General features: G+C 47.5%; 1 protein-coding gene across 1 annotated transcript; it reads left to right on the top strand.

Moving 5' to 3' along the window:
• Positions 1 to 1,541: 1,541 nt before the first annotated feature.
• Positions 1,542 to 18,618, top strand: LOC125623659 (ficolin-1-like). The gene is made up of 8 exons (XM_075120590.1): positions 1,542 to 1,689; positions 3,254 to 3,367; positions 5,759 to 5,812; positions 6,521 to 6,556; positions 6,948 to 7,012; positions 10,648 to 10,777; positions 11,323 to 11,457; positions 18,365 to 18,618. Exons 1-8 carry the CDS (start codon positions 1,542 to 1,544, stop codon positions 18,616 to 18,618), a joined length of 936 nt encoding a protein of 311 aa, XP_074976691.1.
• Positions 18,619 to 18,956: the final 338 nt, after the last annotated feature.

Genomic DNA, 18,956 nt, shown 5'->3' with positions numbered 1-18,956 from the left:
CAAGAACCGTGAATATCTTAGAACAAACGTGAGCAATTAAGCAACTGGATTAAGTTTCTTTCCAGTATCTGGAAACTCTGTCCCAGCCAGTGAACTGGTCAAACATCAAGAATTTTCGACAATGAGGCAAATTTTGCACCTTTACACCCAGTGCAATCCCACTGACTTCAGTGTGGGAACCTACTTCAGTGTGGGAACCCTCTGCTTTGTTGATTTCTCCCATCTCTGGTCCACCAAATGCCTGTGTCACAGATCCACGGGATCTGTGCTATGTCCCAGCTTTTGAGCAGTCCCTTAGAGGAGCCCCTTCAGTGTGCCAGAACCACAAGGGGTCCCACTCTTCTGCAAGGGTGAACTATGCAGCCTCAACTCAGAGACTGAGTCTCTGGACTGCAGAACTCCTATTTCACACCATGAGCACTGCCCGAAGAGTCCAACTGAAATAGGCTCCCGTTCAGAGACTTTTTGCCCTGCCCAGGGATCAATGAGCTTCAGCAATATTTGCAGTGACACCAGGCAGCCTTTCAAAACTGCGTAGCATGTATTAGTTACTGAACTCCAGCACAGGGAAATCCACAGAGAAACAAAGGTGAAGACGGGGTTCAGACTGGCCAGCACCAGGGCTCTCTCCAGCCAAGCTGCTGTAGAATCCATTTTGGTTCCATCTCCCTCTGGGTCTGTCTCTCAGTGCCAGGTGAGAGTTCCTGTGTCTCTACAAAGGCAAACTCTTAACACAGCCCCTTGATACCTTTTGGTCCATTGTCCTCCTACAGAATCTGGTGCTGAGTTTACATGTTCCCTGTTGTTAGGTGTCATTTGTTCAGTCCGGGGGGGGGGGGTGTTCCCATTGTATTTCCATAGTAATGGAGGATCTGGGTCAGTTTCCGCTAGTCCTTAAGGTCCCATTCATGACCCAAGCACCTCTTGTGTCCTGCTCTGCCTTGGGAGCATGTTAACCCTTTCTGCACCCACTGGGTAGCAATCCCTAGTCAAGGGAGTCATTGTCATGCATATCATTCATATGTATGTTACAGAAAATTCCCACTTTGTCACAGCCCTCTGTTCTCAGAGATCTCCTTAGAACACACTTCTTCCAGGAACTCTTCTTGTTTAAATGAACTTCCCTCTCTCACCTTTTTCTTATCAGTTTCACAATGTAAGTGTATTGGGGTAGACAGCTTATCTTACTCTGTGTTTTGCAAAGTACTGTGTACATTTACTGCACTATAAAAATGATTCGTACTAGTGATAACACATGAAAGTGCCCCTCATGCAGTAAAACTTCAATGTGGCATGAATCTCATAGCTTGTCTCATAGCTGAAACTCTCCTATAAAGCACACCCCAAGGCAGATTACAGGAACATAAGTGGGTCTGAGTTTTAAAATTAGGTCATCATGGCTATTGAGTGACTACATCTGTGTCATTTTCCCCTGCAGCAATCTCATGGGAAAGAGAATGTGGAGAATGAAAGGGTGAGGAATTGGCAGGTGGAGTTTACTATTTTATGTATTGCCTATATAAGGCTTGTGTTGCTCTGAAATGCTGAAGCAGAGAGACTTGGACAAGAACACAACTGGAGCTGCCATTGCAGGGGGAGCACCTGCCATGGGGACAGCCACACAGCAAACCCTCATCACTTTGCTCTCCATAGCAGCAGTGGCTGCCCAGGCAGAAGACACCTGCCCAGGTGAGAGAGACATAAATGCTTCTTTCAAAGATATGGTCCTTCCTACTTCTTCCTTTGCACTGTTGAGAGCAAAGTAGATTTGAATGGACTCTTTATAGACTTTATTTTATAACCTCTCTCCATTCTGGCTGGCCTCTTCGGATAGGAGCGAGACCCCAGGATATATAGAATTCATAATTATCAGATTTTCCAGGGCAAAAATAAATTCTGAAGAGAAGGTAGTTTGCAGTTGTAGTATAATTTCAGCATTTTGTTGTCTAACCCTCTCTAATCAACAACAGTGCTGTTCAAAGCATATTGCTGGCATGCTGTACTCGGTAACAAGTCTGTGGGACTCTATACACAGGCATTTTGATATCTTTCTTGAACATGCTATCCACAGAAGAGTGCTGGAATTTATAGAATACTCTCAAGAGTATTAAAAATTGCACACAGCCTTCCATTTAAATGCTATAACAATATTTGAATTGCTACAATAGAGAAATACAGAATGAAATTCCATCCTTCATGAGCTCTCTTGTGCCTCAAGATTGCAACATGTCAGCAAGTTAGGGAAGGCCCACATGGTTTTGGATAAATAAGAGCCAGCCTGAATTTACACACACACACCCCTCTCTTGAGCCAAAACTAGCTTTTCTGAGGTTTGAGTGAATTTCCTGGTTTCATCCGAGACCAGAAGCCATGTTAATAAGACACCACAAGAAAATCTATTTCATGTGAGGTTCTGACTTGTCCCAAATCAATGAGTGCAAGAAATCTCAGCAGCTCGTGCTTAATTTCAGGGCCTAGGAGATTGATACATTTCAGAGAACCACCCACAATCTGTAGGTCTCCCACTGCCAGCTTAGGATCAGCCTATCTTTGAAGCAGAACCAGTTTAAGAAATACATGTAGATATAGTAGTACTAGATCTGTATAGTTTTCAGAGCAGCAGCCATGTTAGTCTGTATCCACAAAAAGAAAAGGAGGATTTGTGGCACTTAGAGACTAACCAATTTATTTAAGCATAAGCTTTCGTGAGCTCCGTCTCACTTCATCAGAAGCAACACAGCATTCGATGAAGTGAGCCGGAGCTCACAAAAGCTTATGCTCAAATAAATTTGTTCATCTCTAAGGTGCCACAAATCCTCCTGTTCTTTTTGTAGATCTGTATAAACTTAGTTCTTTTATCATGATCTTCACAGCAGTCTATTGTGTATTTAATGTCTGAAAGTGAGATGATTATTTTTGCATTTATAGCTAGCAACGGAGATCTGTAGGTTCTGATTGGGATTTGATCAGGAGGATGGATGGTCCCACGGTTTGGTCACTAACCTAGGAGGTCGGAGACCATGGTTAAATCCCTGCCATGCCACAGACTTCCTGTGACCTTAGGCAGGACCTACTTCACAGCGGGGTCATGGGGATTAATATATTAGACTGAAGTGCTCAGATGCTAGGGCAATAGGGCCTTACAAATACCCAGAAATGGGTCTGGTGAGGTTCCCCACCACCACCCTTTGAAGACTGTTTCAGCTCCTGAGATGCTTTCAGAAGTCATGTGTTGATTTGATTGTTACTTCAGAAGTGAGAATAGTGGGACTCAGCGGTTCTGATAAACTCGCCGTTCTCCAAGGCTGCCCTGGGTTTCCTGGTGCCGCAGGACCCAAAGGTGCCCCAGGAGCTGCAGGAATGAGAGGTACGTTCCCAGGCACTGAATGAGAACCTGATTTGAGTGATGATGAGGATGGATAGAAGTGTGAATGATTTCTCTATTTTTTCTTCATTTTAATAGCCTCTTGACATGAACCAGTGGAGAAGGCTGGTATCAGAATTGTTCATGTCAGCTTAGTTTGGGATTTCTATGATTTGTTGTTTGGGTTACTTAGGGATCTATTATATGTCATGTCTTCTAATGGCCAGCATTTAGCAACACCATCTGCAACTCAGCTCTCTTTTGGACACAGTTTTGTTTCCTTTAAAGAGTAGCTACACTAGGATTAGGGTTGCCAACCCTCCAGGATTGTCCTAGTGTCTCTGGAAATTCAAGATTAATCTTTAATTAAAGATGGTCATGTGATGACACCTCCAGGAATATGTCCAACTAAAATTGGCAACCCTAACTAGGATGTTTATAACAAAAATAGCCAAGCTGTATAGAAAACAGTTAGTCACAATAAACAAGTCCCACATCTTGACCTTCCTAAAACCTCAGCTAATCCTGAATGTACGAACTACAGTCAATAACCTGGCTGGCTGAGCCCAGCAGCATAATTTGAAGCTTACCAGCCTGCATATCTAACAGCCCATTAGGAGGACTGGTTTCCAAAGGCAGGAGCCAGTTACAGAAGGTTTGTCTAGACTAGACTGTGGTCCTGTTTTAACTAGAGTTAACTGATTAATAGCAGTTAAATGGCAATTAGCACAATGTAGGCACTAGTCTAAATGCTCCACAAATGTTTGTTCTAAGAAAAGTGTTTGTGGCTCAGCCTAGGGTGAATGACAAATATTTGCGCCTAGTAAACAAAATTTGTGCCTAGTGATCATGCCCAGCTTCCTCAGTGCCTCTTCCACCCTGAAGAGTGACTTAATTGAACACCTTCCAAGATGAGCCATGCCCATGGTCATCTCCTGCTCTGACATGGACTCTGGAGCATGTGTCCAAATGCTCTTGATATGGATTTCCATAGATGGAAAAGTCTTCACCCTGGAAGAAGCCCTCTTTTGTCCCAGAGAGAAAGCATTATGGAGTAGCCACCTACCTGACACTCTGAATAACCCTGCTGGCTGAGGTCTCCTGGATGCTTTAGCTGAGTGTCTCTCTTTGCTATCGCTGTGATTGAAGCTAAGAAATGCAAATACTCAGAAATGCAAATACTATATTCCAGTCCATTAGATGCAGTCTGGATCCAGCACTAAAGGCACTCTCATCACCTCCCCTTCAAGTACATCCACCACAAGCCGACTTGTGAAGACCTCAGGGCAACAATCTGTCAATGATTGGGCAACAGCGTGATTATCATTCCTCACTAAGCCACTGGCAGAGTTGACCCATAGTTGAATAATACAGAGTCCAGCTTGGTCCATCAATTTTTTATATCAGGCCATGCACAGAGGTACACCACAACAAGTGGCATGGGAGTAGTCCCCTTACCCCACAACATCACACTGGAGGTGGTATTTATGACCCTCAATGGTGTCACCCTCCATTTCCAACACCATCCCAAAGACAGCATCCAGAGCATTCCTGTAAAGAGGAGTTTAGCCCCCAAACCATCTGGTGTAATAATCCATGTCATGGAAGCCTTGGGATCCTGCACCAACACACTAGAGTTAGCCTTGATCTGCACACTGAGGCCACCAAGGACAATGATAAATACCCCCATCATAGGAATAATTGCCTTGACTATCCCAATTACAGTGTAAGACACTCACTCTGCAACAGACATGAGCTTAAAATAATTCTGTTCTCATAGAGTGTCCATTTCCCCAGACTGGCAGTTCACAATGGAAACACAAGGGGTGCCATGTATAGAGAAATGAGCTGTTAGTCTTCTAGGTCCCCACATGGTGGTGACAATACACTATACATGAATGATGTCCCCAAGAAACAATCTAGGCAATAAATATTGGAGCCGCTAGCTGCTAAATCTTTGAGATATTCATAGGGTCAGATTTACAAAAGAGCTCAGCTATCACTAAGATATTAAACTAGGTGGCCAGGATGGGTATGTGTTTGTTTTGAAATCCCAGAAGGCTGGATGTGAGCTATTTTGAAATTTAGCCCATCAAGATTAAACTGTGTGGGAGTGTTGCTGTGAAATCAAAAATTTTGCTGCCAGAGCACTTTTCGGGCAGTCATTTGATCAAAAATAGCAAATATAGCATTTCAAATAATTTCTTTATTGCACCCATCACCATGGTATCTGGACACAGTTTACATAGCTTAACTAGGTCATTAATGTTTCCAGTAAGAGCAAATTCTCCCTACACCCTCTGGCTTTAAGGCAGAGGACAAAGAGGGAACTCCCAAATGTAACACATCAGAATTTGTCCTGTAAGATATTTAGTCTCTTTCTGTGTTGTGTAGGTGTACAGGGAACACAGGGAATCCCTGGGAAGGCAGGACCACAGGGACTAAAAGGTAAAGTAATCCATGGAAAACCTCGTGCTCTTGGTAGGTGATAGCGATAACAGCCTCTGTTCTAAAAGCATTTGTGTCTTCTCTCCAAGGAGTATGTGCTCCTTTTGGGGCACCTGGCATTGGCCACTGTCAGAAGACAGGATACTGGACTACATGGACCTTTGGTCTGACCCAGTATGGCCATTCTTATGCTCCTTTGAATGTACAAGGTGGTTAAATCCCAGCCCCTCTTTTGTAGCCATGAAGGGCCATGCCCAAAAATGAACGGGTGCAATTTTCTGCCCAGGTAGCAGGGGCAGAATACTAAGAACCCACACAGGGCTATAAATGTCCTGTGCCTCATGGAACTCTGCTCCACTCCTGCTATGGAGGGAGAGTAGAGACAGGACAGGGAGGGTGTGGGCAAGGGCAAGATTGAGGGTAGATCTGGCAGATCAATGCAGTGGCAGAACCACTGGCCATTCCCAGGCCGGGAGAAGGAGCAGCAGCTGGATTGGAGGCTGTTCCTGGTCTGAGGATGCAGTAGTGATCAGAGAGCACTCCATGGCCTGGCAAGGATGTGGTCAGCTCCTAAGCAAACCTTTGCTATAGGTCTTAGTCAGGGGAACAGTATTTGCCTTCAGGTGTTTATCCTAAAAGAAATTCAGCTCTGAGCCCACAATGCTGAGATGCCTACAACTCTTCTAATCCTTTCCATTCTCTTATCAGGGGATAGAGGTGTTGCTGGTCCCCCGGGTCCAAAAGGTGAGAGTTCAAATCATTCTTCTTGCCTGATTATCGTGTTATCACCATGTTATCTAAGGTGATGGACTGTGACAGCTAGTAGAGTCCAGGATGGGCCCAATTTTCACATGTGCCAGGCCTTATCAGGACTTCCAAGTCCTGCCTTTGGAGACTGACATCAACACCTAGGCAGGCAGAAGGGGCCCACTGAAATCCTTCTTGGTGGACACATTCAGCAAGATACTTCAGCAGGATTCTGCTTCAGTAATTCCATTCATAGCACATCGTGTCCTACACTGGGGCCATGTTTCCAAGCTTGGATGCCTAAAAGTGAGGCACTGTTTAAGCCCTACACAGATCAGGGTATCATATCCAAGCGACACAAGGATTTGACCCTGTGTTCTTTCTTTAGGTGATAAAGGATCTCCTGGAGCACCTGGAACACCAGGTGAGAACCTCTGCCCTCTTTCATACCAAGTTATGAGGAGAGGCTGAGGGAGCTGGGATTGTTTAGCCTGCAGAAGAGAAGAATGAGGGGGGATTTGATAGCTGTTTTCAACTACCTGAAAGGGGGTTCCAAAGAGGATGGCTCTAGACTGTTCTCAATGGTATCAGATGACAGAACGAGGAGTAATGGTCTCAAGCTGCAGTGGGGGAGGTTTAGATTGGATATTAGGAAAAACTTTTTCACTATGAGGGTGGTGAAACACTGGAATGCGTTACCTAGGGAGGTGGTAGAATCTCCTTCCTTAGAGGTTTTTAAGGTCAGGCTTGACAAAGCCCTGGCTGGGATGATTTAACTGGGAATTGGTCCTGCTTTGAGCAGGGGGTTGGACTAGATGACCTTCTGGGGTCCCTTCCAACCCTTATATTCTATGATTCTATGATTCTAAGAGCCCTGGGAGTTTCATCTTTAAAGTGAAGCTCTGAGCTAAAAAGGAATTCCTTTGAAGTAACACAGTGGGGTCCCATCTCTCAAGGGTTCCATTGGAAATTTGATTAGTTTACAAGTAAAAGGTTCTCCCCCCACCACCACCACTTACCAGCCTTGCAAACTCAGCCTGAGATCTGAGAGTCATGCTGAGTTCTTCCCTTTTTGTTCATCACCATCAATAACAAGTGCCTTCATTTATACCTGGGGAACACTATAGTGTTCAAGTTGTGCCCTTAATAAATGCTATGTAGTCCTATTGATTTTGATGGGATTACACAATCCTAAGTGACCAGAGTTTAGTAAACAGTACTGTTGATGTGGCACCAGAAGAAGAGTCTAACACCCTCTACCACAGAGGTGGTAACATGAATAAAGAGTAATTTTAAGTTTATGGATTCAGAATAATATCTATTGAGTTTCAGAGTAACAGCCGTGTTAGTCTGTATTCGCAAAAAGAAAAGGAGTACTTGTGGCACCTTAGAGACTAACCAATTTATTTGAGCATGAGCTTTCGTGAGCTACAGCTCACTTCATCGGATGCATACCGTGGAAACTGCAGAAGACATTATATACACTGAGTTGTTGACAGAGTCAGAAAGGGCCATTTGTACAGAGTCACTCTTCAGAGTAGAACTATATTTAAAAGCACAGGACACAAACAACAAACAAACTGATTCCCCCTTCCCCCCACAATCTTTCTGTAACGTTTTCATAACTGAAGTGAAGCCTGCCGAGTGAAACATTTTTTAGTATAACAAACATGTCAACATGTGGCCATCCAAGTGTTGCAACAGCTCCTCCAATTACACACAGATGACTTTTTGGCCAGTGCCAGAACTCAAGTACCAGGAATATTTCTAAGGTACAAATTAATCAGATTTGAGCCAGCACCATTTTGGGTAGGGGTCTCAGTTAAGATGACCCAGTTAGCCCATAATTCCCATCCTCATGTGAATCCTGGGAGAAAGGCCAGTGTCCTGCTTAAATAAAGAAGTATCCTTCTATAAGAGATGGGACGACTAACAACAACCCTTTGGTCCCCTATAGCTCCTTACCTCCCAGGATTACAACGAGCAATTTATAGATCTAAATTCTTATAACACCCTGCCCACGTTCCCTAGTGCACAGGGGGGATGCTGCATTCTGAGGTTCCCAGGTGGAGACGGGCTGGTGCAACCTGCTTCCCCATGCATGGCTGGCCTGCTCCATGCTCCAGCAAAAACAAACAAAAAGAAAAGGCTGAACTCTGTGCCTGCTTTTTACCCATCTGATTGGAAGCTATTTGCACCCTCACGGTTCTCTGGCATGTGCGGAGAATTCCCACAAGCGCACAGGCTGAAATTGACCCTGGCTGTTGCCTAGGACACCCTTCTCATCTAAGGAGGGCAGGCGTCTTGCAACTCCTCTCCCTTGGAGGGAACATGTGCCAGAGACTAAAGTGGGATACCAGGAGGAAGCTCCTGCCTCATACTGAGAAAGAGGGACGATCAGCGAGTTATCTCAAGTGCCTATACACAAATGCACGAAGCCTGGGAAACAAGCAGGGAGAACTGGAAATCCTGGTGATGTCAAGGAATTATGATGTGATTGGAATAACAGCGACTTGGTGGGATAACTCACATGACTGGAGTACTGTCATGGATGGATATAAACTGTTCAGGAAGGACAGGCAGGGCAGAAAAGGTGGGGGAGTTGCACTGTACGTAAGGGAGCAGTATGACTGCTCAGAGCTCAAGTATGAAACTGCAGAAAAACCTGAGTGTCTCTGGATTAAATTTAGAAGTGTGAGCAACAATGGCGATGTCGTGGTGGGAATCTGCTATAGACCACCGGACCAGGGGGATGAGGTGGACGAGGCTTTCTTCCGGCAACTCACGGAAGTTACTAGATCGCAGGCCCTGGTTCTCATGGGAGTCTTCAATCACCCTGATATCTGCTGGGAGAGCAATACAGCGGTGCACAGACAATCCAGGAAGTTTTTGGAAAGTGAAGGGGACAATTTCCTGGTGCAAGTGCTGGAGGAACCAACTAGGGGCAGAGCTCTTCTTCACCTGCTGCTCATAAACCGGGAAGAATTAGTAGGGGAAGCTAAAGTGGATGGGAACCTGGGAGGCAGTGACCATGAGATGGTCGAGTTCAGGATCCTGACACAGGGAAGAAAGGAGAGCAGCAGAATACGGACCCTGGGCTTCAGAAAAGCAGACTTTGACTCCCTCCGGGAACTGATGGGCAGGATCCCCTGGGAGAATAACATGAGGGGGAAAGGAGTCCAGGAGAGCTCGCTGTATTTTAAAGAATCCTTATTGAGGTTACAGGGACATCATCCCGATGTGTAGAAAGAATAGTAAATATTGCAGGCAACCAGCTTGGCTTAACAGTGAAATCCTTGCTGATCTTGAACACAAAAAAGAAGCTTACAAGAAGTGGAAGACTGGACAAATGACCAGGGAAGAGTGTAAAAATATTGCTCGGGCATGCAGGAGTGAAATCAGGAAGGCCAAATCACACCTGGAGTTGCAGCTAGCAAGAGATGTTAAAAGTAACAAGAACGGTTTCTTCAGGTATGTTAGCAACAAGAAGAAAGTCAAGGAAAGTGTGGGCCCCTTGCTGAATGAGGGAGGCAACCTAGCGACAGAGGATGTGGAAAAAGCTAATGTACTCAATGCTTTTTTTGCCTCTGTCTTCACGAACAAGGTCAGCTCCCAGACTGCTGCATTGAGCAGCACAGCATGGGGAGGAGGAGACCAGCCCTCTATGGAGAAAGAAGTGGTTCGGGACTATTTAGAAAAGCTGGACAAGCACAGGTCCATGGGGCCGGATGCGCTGCATCCGGGAGTGCTAAAGGAGTTGGCGGATGTGATTGCAGAGCCATTGGCCATTATCTTTGAAAACTCATGGCGATCGGGGGAAGTCCCGGATGACTGGAAAAAGGCTAATGTCGTGCCCATCTTTAAAAAAGGGAAGAAGGAGGATCCTGCTAACTACAGGCCAGACAGCCTCACCTCAGTCCCTGTTACTCACCTGAGACTGAAATGGATTGAAGCCATTTACACATGAGTAATTGATGTACATTTGGAGACTGGGGGAGGGGTCTTTTCCCCCCTCCTTTGCCCAGCTTTTATTAAAGGCAGACACCACTCTTCAGTTTCCTACATGAGCCCCTCTCCTTTCCCTATAGGTTTTCCAGAAAAGGGCAGATGGATCCGAGAACTTTTTCCGTGACTGGGATTCATACAAAAGAGGGTTCGGCAGCCGGCTGTCAGAATTCTGGCTGGGGAACGACAATATCCACCTGTTAACATCTCTAGGTAAGAAATCACTGATGCCATTTTTCAGTCTAATCCCGCCTCATTACAGGGAACAGTGGGACACACTAATAATGGTGAAAATAGTGATAAGGGACTGAGCCTCTTTTCGACGACCCTTCTGGGGAAAGCTGCTGGAGCAGAGAACTGTGTAGCTCTAATGGAGGGGGTGGATCATTTAAACAGGCTCTGTCAGCTGAACCATGCAGTGGCACTAGTGAACTTCAGGGAAGGAGATGGCTCTGGATACACCAGGCCAGATTCTTCTTTGCTCTGCAATTCAAAAATGCGTGTAAAATGCTCTTGTTCTGACTTGGACCGGTGTAAACGGTTGCAGGAGGGGCAAAGCGATGGAAAATCAGGCTGTCTTCTCAGCAAGGGGTTGGATGCTGTGGCACTGTTTGCTAATAGACCAGTGACATTGTAGGGTAGAAATCAGATGGGTAACGCCAGCCCTACTGCAAATATCGGGCTGATTCCGATGCAAAAAGGGCCCCACAGATAGTGCAAAAGCAGAATATGCTCAGTGGTCACCTTGTTTTTAAAAGGAAACCATGAACTCCGCATTGACCTCAAAGACTTTGAAAACAACATGCAGTTTGCCAAGTACAAGTCATTCAAGATTGCAGGAGAGACGGAGAAATACAAACTGGTTCTTGGAGATTTTCTTGGAGGCACTGCAGGTAGGTTCTGAGCATGTCTTATACCTTTGATAGCACAAGGGAAACAGGCCCAACCAGCAGAGAGAGAGGACACCTTGTGGAGAAAGCAAAATAAATTCCTCCCTGGTTGTCATAACTGGAGAGATAAATGTGCATCTAAGACACAGGATCAAATTTATTTACAGCATTTGGAAACTCAGTTACAGGAAGGAAAAACTGACAGGGGGAATGGAGAACAGGAATCTTCCCTATACGCATTGGAATAAATGCTGTATTGATCAACTCTGTGCAATCAGTGGGGTCGCAGCAGTTGTAAACCAAATGTTTCTGTATTTAGCCTCCAAATCTCTTAAGTGTATGTCTACACTACGGAATAAGGTCGAATTTATAGAAGTCGGTTTTTTAGAAATCGGTTTTATAAATTCGAGTGTGTGTGTCCCCACAGAAAATGCTCTAAGTGCATTAAGTGCATTAACTCGGCGGAGCGCTTCCACAGTACCGAGGCAAGCGTCGACTTCCGGAGCGTTGCACTGTGGGTAGCTATCCCACAGTTCCCGCAGTCTCCGCTGCCCATTGGAATTCTGGGTTGAGATCCCAATGCCTGATGGGGCTAAAACATTGTCGCGGGTGGTTCTGGGTACATATCGTCAGCCCCCCGTTCCCTCCCTCCCCCCGTGAAAGCAAGGGCAGACAATCATTTCGCGCCTTTTTTCCTGAGTTACCTGTGCAGACGCCATACCATGGCAAGCATGGAGCCCGCTCAGGTAACCGTCACCCTATGTCTCCTGGGTGCTGGCAGACGTGGTACGGCATTGCTACACAGTAGCAGCAACCCCTTGCCTTGTGGCAGCAGACGGTACAGTACGACTGGTAGCCGTCATCGTCATGTCTGAGGTGCTCCTGGTCGCCTCTGTGAGGTCGATCAGGAGCGCCTGGGCAGACATGGGCACAGGGACTAAATCTGGAGTGACTTGACCAGGTCATTCTCTTTAGTCCTGCAGTCAGTCCTATTGAACCGTCTTATGGTGAGCGGGCAGGCGATATGGACTGCTAGCAGTCGTACTGTACCATCTTCTGCCGAGCAGCCATGAGATGTGGATGGCATGCAGTCCTTCTGCACCGTCTGCTGCCAGCCAAAGATGTAAAAGATAGATGGAGTGGGTCAAAACAAGAAATAGACCAGATTTGTTTTGTACTCATTTGCTTCCCCCCCTCCCCTGTCTAGGGGACTCATTCTTCTAGATCACACTGCAGTCACTTACAGAGAAGGTGCAGCGAGGTAAATCTAGCCATGTATCAATCAGAGGCCAGGCTAACCTTCTTGCTCCAATAAGGACAATAACTTAGGTGCACCATTTCTTATTGGAACCCTCCGTGAAGTCCTGCCTGAAATACTCCTTGATGTAAAGCCACCCCCTTTGTTGATTTTAGCTCCCTGAAGCCAACCCTGTAAGCGCCCCTCCCAGCGTCAGAGCAATGGCAAACAATCGGGCATCTGAGAGTGCTGTCCAGAGCAGTCACAATGGAGCACTCTGATGGGGCTAAAACATTGTCGCGGGTGGTTCTGGGTACGTGTCGTCAGGCCCCCGTTCCCTCCCTCCCTCCGTGAAAGCAAGGGCAGACAATCATTTCGCGCCTTTTTTCCTGAGTTACCTGTGCAGACGCCATACCACAGCAAGCATGGAGCCCGCTCAGGTAACCGTCACCCTATGTCTCCTGGGTGCTGGCAGACGCGGTACGGCTTTGCTGCACAGTAGCAGCAACCCCTTGCCTTCTGGCAGCAGACGGTGCAATACGACTGGTAGTCGTCCTCATCGTGTCCGAGGTGCTCCTGGCCGCGTCGGCTGGGAGCGCCTGGGCAGACATGGGTGCAGGGACTAAATTTGGAGTGACTTGACCAGGTCATTCTCTTTAGTCCTGCAGTCAGTCCTATTGAACCGTCTTATGGTGAGCGGGCAGGCGATACGGACTGCTAGCAGTCGTACTGTACCATCTTCTGCCAGGCAGGCAAGAGATGAGGATTGCTAGCAGTCGTATTGCACCATCTTCTGCCAGGCAGGCAAGAGATGGGGATGGCTAGTAGTCGTACTGTACCATCTTCTGCCGAGCAGCCATGAGATGTGGATGGCATGCAGTCCTTCTGCATCGTCTGCTGCCAGCCAAAGATGTAAAAGATAGATGGAGTGGGTCAAAACAAGAAATAGACCAGATTTGTTTTGTACTCATTTGCCTCCTCCCCTGTCTAGGGGACTCATTCCTCTAGGTCACACTGCAGTCACTCACAGAGAAGGTGCAGTGAGGTAAATCTAGCCATGTATCAATCAGAGGCCAGGCTAACCTCCTTGTTCCAATAACAACGATAACTTAGGTGCACCATTTCTTATTGGAACCCTCCGTGCAGTCCTGCCTGAAATACTCCTTGATGTACAGGCACCCCCTTTGTTGATTTTAGCTCCCTGAAGCCAACCCTGTAAGCTGTGTCGTCAGTCGCCCCTCCCTCCGTCAGAGCAACGGCAGACAATCGTTCCACGCCTTTTTTCTGTGCGGACGCCATACCAAGGCAAGCATGGAGCCCACTCAGCTCACTTTGGCAATTAGGAGCACATTAACCACCACACGCATTATTCAGCAGTATATGCAGCACCAGAACATGGCAACGCGATACCGGGCGAGGAGGCGACGTCAGCGCGGTCCCGTGAGTGATCAGGACATGGACACAGATTTCTCTGAAAGCATGGGCCCTGACAATGCATGCATCATGGTGCTAATGGGGCAGGTTCATGCTGTGGAACGCCGATTCTGGGCTCGGGAAACAAGCACAGACTGGTGGGATCGCATAGTGTTGCAGGTCTGGGACGATTCCCAGTGGCTACGAAACTTTCGCATGCGTAAGGGCACTTTCATGGAACTTTGTGACTTGCTTTCCCCTGCCCTGAAGCGCATGAATACCAAGATGAGAGCAGCCCTCACAGTTGAGAAGCGAGTGGCGATAGCCCTGTGGAAGCTTGCAACGCCAGACAGCTACCGGTCAGTTGGGAATCAATTTGGAGTGGGCAAATCTACTGTGGGGGCTGCTGTGATGCAAGTAGCCCACGCAATCAAAGATCTGCTGATATCAAGGGTAGTGACCCTGGGAAATGTGCAGGTCATAGTGGATGGCTTTGCTGCAATGGGATTCCCTAACTGTGGTGGGGCTATAGATGGAACCCATATCCCTATCTTGGCACCGGAGCACCAAGCCGCCGAGTACATAAACCGCAAGGGGTACTTTTCGATAGTGCTGCAAGCACTGGTGGATCACAAGGGACGTTTCACCAACATCAACGTGGGATGGTCGGGAAAGGTGCATGATGCTCGCATCTTCAGGAACTCTGGTCTGTTTCAAAAGCTGCAGGAAGGGACTTTATTCCCAGACCAGAAAATAACTGTTGGGGATGTTGAAATGCCTATATGTATCCTTGGGGACCCAGCCTACCCCTTAATGCCATGGCTCATGAAGCCGTACACAGGCAGCCTGGACAGTGGTCAGGAGCTGTTCAACTACAGGCTGAGCAAGTGCAGAATGGTGGTAGAATGTGCATTTGGACGTTTAAAGGCGCGCTGGCGCAGTTTACTGACTCGCTTAGACCTCAGCGAAACCAATATTCCCACTGTTATTACTGCTTGCTGTGTGCTCCACAATATCTGTGAGAGTAAGGGGGAGACGTTTATGGCGGGGTGGGAGGTTGAGGCAAATCGCCTGGCTGCTGGTTACGCGCAGCCAGACACCAGGGCGGTTAGAAGAGCACAGGAGGGCGCGGTACGCATCAGAGAAGCTTTGAAAAACAGTTTCATGACTGGCCAGGCTACGGTGTGAAAGTTCTGTTTGTTTCTCCTTGATGAACCCCCCCACCCCTTGGTTCACTCTACTTCCCTGTAAGCTAACCACCCTCCCCTCCTCCCTTTAATCATTGCTTGCAGAGCCAATAAAGTCATTGCTGCTTCACAGTCATGCATTCGTTATTCATTCATCACACAAATAGGGGGATGACTACCAAGGTATCCCAGGAGGGGTGGTGGAGGAGGGAAGGAAAATGCCACACAGCACTTTAAGCACAGCACTTTAAAAGTTTACAACTTTAAAATTTATTGAATGACAGCCTTCTTTTTTTTGGGCAATCCTCTGTGGTGGAGTGGCTGGTTGGCCGGAGGCCCCCCCACCGCGTTCTTGGGCGTCTGGGTGTGGAGGCTATGGAACTTGGGGAGGAGGGCGGTTGGTTACAGAGGGGCTGCAGTGGCAGTCTGTGCTCCAGCTGCCTTTGCTGCAGCTCAACCATACACTGGAGCATACTGGTTTGGTCCTGCAGCAGCCTCAGCATTGAATCCTGCCTCCTCTCATCACGCTGCCGCCACCTTTGAGCTTCAGCCCTGTCTTCAGCCCGCCACTTACTCTCTTCAGCCCGCCACTTACTCTCTTCAGCCCTCCACCTCTCCTCCCGGTCATTTTGTGCTTTCCTGCACTCTGACATTATTTGCCTCCACGCATTCATCTGTGCTCTGTCAGTGTGGGAGGACAGCATGAGCTCGGAGAACATTTCATCGCGAGTGCGTTTTTTTTTCTTTCTAAGCTTCACTAGCCTCTGGGAAGGAGAAGATCCTGTGATCATTGAAACACATGCAGCTGGTGGAGAAAAAAAAAGGGACAGCGGTATTTAAAAAGACATTTTATAAAACAGTCGCTACACTCTTTCAGGGTAAACCTTGCTGTTAACATTACATACATAGCACATGTGCTTTCGTTACAAGGTCGCATTTTGCCTCCTCCCACCGCGTGAACGGATTTTGGTTGAATGCCAGCAAACATACACTGCAATGCTTTGTTCTACAGTGATTCCCCAGTACGTGTTGCTGGCCTGGAGTGGTAAAGTGTCCTACCATGAAGGACGAAATAAGGCTGCCCTCCCCAGAAACCTTTTGCAAAGGCAGAACCGCAAATGCCAGGGCAAAGTAATCCTTTCACATGCTTGCTTTTAAACCATGTATAGCATTTTAAAAGGTACACTCACCAGAGGTCCCTTCTCCGCCTGCTGAGTCCAGGAGGCAGCCTTGGGTGGGTTCGGGGGGTACTGGCTCCAGGTCTAGGGTGAGAAACAGTTCCTGGCTGTCGGGAAAACCGGTTTCTCCACTTGCTTGCTGTGAGCTATCTACAACCTCCTCATCATCATCTTCTTCGTCCCCAAAACCTACTTCTGTATTGCCTCCATCTCCATTGAAGGAGTCAAACAACACGGCTGGGGTAGTGGTGGCTGAACCCCCTAAAATGGCATGCAGCTCATCATAGAAGCGGCATGTTTGGGGCTCTGACCCGGAGCGGCTGTTCGCCTCTCTGGTTTTCTGGTAGGCTTGCCTCAGCTCCTTCAGTTTCACGCGGCACTGCTTCGGGTCCCTGTTATGGCCTCTGTCCTTCATGCCCTGGGAGATTTTCAGAAAGGTTTTGGCATTTCGAAAACTGGAACGGAGTTCTGATAGCACGGATTCCTCTCCCCAAACAGCGATCAGATCCCGTACCTCCCGTTCAGTCCATGCTGGAGCTCTTTTGCGATTCTGGGACTCCATCATGGTCACCTGTGCTGATGAGCTCTGCATGGTCACCTGCAGCTTGCCACGCTGGCCAAACAGGAAATGAGATTCAAAAGTTCGCGGTTCTTTTCCTGTCTACCTGGCCAGTGCATCTGAGTTGAGAGCGCTGTCCAGAGCGGTCAGAATGGAGCACTCTGGGATAGCTCCCGGAGGCCAATACCATCGAATTGTGTCCACAGTACCCCAAATTCGAGCCGGCAACGTCGATTTAAGCGCTAATCCACTTGTCAGGGGTGGAGTAAGGAAATCGATTTTAAGAGCCCTTTAAGTCGAAATAAAGGGCTTCATTGTGTGGACGGGTGCAGGTTTAAATCGATTTAACGCTGCTAAATTCGACCTAAAGTCCTAGTGTAGACCAGTTGATTTCACGAGCGACAATTGAAATTTTAGGAATTCTGAACCCGCTTGCACATCATTGATTTGAAATTCCACCCGGGCTCTATTAACCACTTGTCTGGTTTGAGACGTCTGTCCTTAACAGAGCACCAGAAAAGAAACCCTAAGGTGGGGAGGTGTGAGGCCAGTGAGGTCTCTGCTCTAAGCTATAGTGTTCATGTATTCCCACTATCACCACAGACACGCTGAAGAGGTGCAATGCAAAGCATTGCGTTCTTCTAGGGACTTAGTAACCTCGTTCCCAAAGCACTTCTTGTAATGGTGTGAAATCACGGGGCACTGTGGTCATGCAGCTGAGCGAGAAGACCCAGCTTTCACCCCATTGAGATGAGTATGATTTCTTTAGAGTTGTTGAGTTACCAGCACAGCCCCCACTAAAAGTATGTGTAACCCACACACCTCCTTGGGTGTGACGTTCTGTCCCATCTAGTGGCACTGAGACCACTTAGAGAGAGAGTTCAATGAGTCTGCTCTACAGCCTTAGCTAACAGCCAGTTGGCTTTTAGCTCATGCAATAGAGGCTCATGCACTAAGCTCCAGAGGTCCCCGGTTCAATCCTGCCCGCCGGCGACAGGGGTCTGTTGGCGTTACATATGTTTGTATGTGTAATTTCCTATGTGCTGCCCTCTCCTCCTTCTTCCACTAAGCATTAGAGCCTTTCTCCTGCACTGCAAGGGTTTCCTGGTGCCTAGTAGCGAAATAAGCCATCCTGTAGCAGAACTCACTGGCTGGGATTTGGGGAACTAAGCCGGTGATCACATGAGACAGTGCAGCATATGATACCATAATGCTGAGTGCCCTGGCCTGAAATCCCTGGCAAGACCCCCATCCATTTCAACGGCCTTGAGATCAGGCCCTGGCAAGACAAGAAACTGTAACATCTTTGTGACAAAGTAACAATTATTTTCCACAGGTGATTCACTAACCTGGCACAAGGACATGCAGTTTTCAACCAGAGACCGTGACAACGACCTGGGTTCAAATGCTCAAAACTGTGCTGCAATCTACAAGGGGGCCTGGTGGTACAAGGACTGTCACTGGTCCAACCTGAATGGGATGTACTTGGCTGGTGCCCACTCCAGCTTTGCGGATGGGGTGAACTGGAGGACGGGCAAAGGATATAACTATTCCTACAAACAGTCAGAAATGAAATGTAGGCCTGTCTAGCTCAGCCAGCAGGCACACGATGAAGGAGAACTGCTCTCTGTTTCTTGCCTGTAACATATTTCTGCCATCCGTATTTTCCTGGCAATGCCTTCTCCTTTCCTCCCCCAGTGCCTGGGTTCCAAGTGTGGACAATGCCCTGATCTTCATTTTGGTCCCACTGACTTCATTCGTTTCCTTTGGCTTCCACCAGTGACTGTGCCCTGGCTGCCCAACTAACAGAGCTGCTTCACACGCCACAGGGTTCATGGCCGGGGATACGAGAGCAAGTGGCACCCTCTTTCTAGACACTAAGTAACCATAAGATTCATCTCCACTGAGTCGGACTTAGAAGCCTGCTC

The sequence above is a fragment of the Caretta caretta genome, chromosome 16, assembly GCF_965140235.1.
Source record: "Caretta caretta isolate rCarCar2 chromosome 16, rCarCar1.hap1, whole genome shotgun sequence".
NCBI classification, from domain to species: Eukaryota; Metazoa; Chordata; order Testudines; family Cheloniidae; genus Caretta; species Caretta caretta.
Note: the sequence above shows the minus strand (reverse complement) of the source record. Positions and strands in the feature narration are given on the sequence as shown.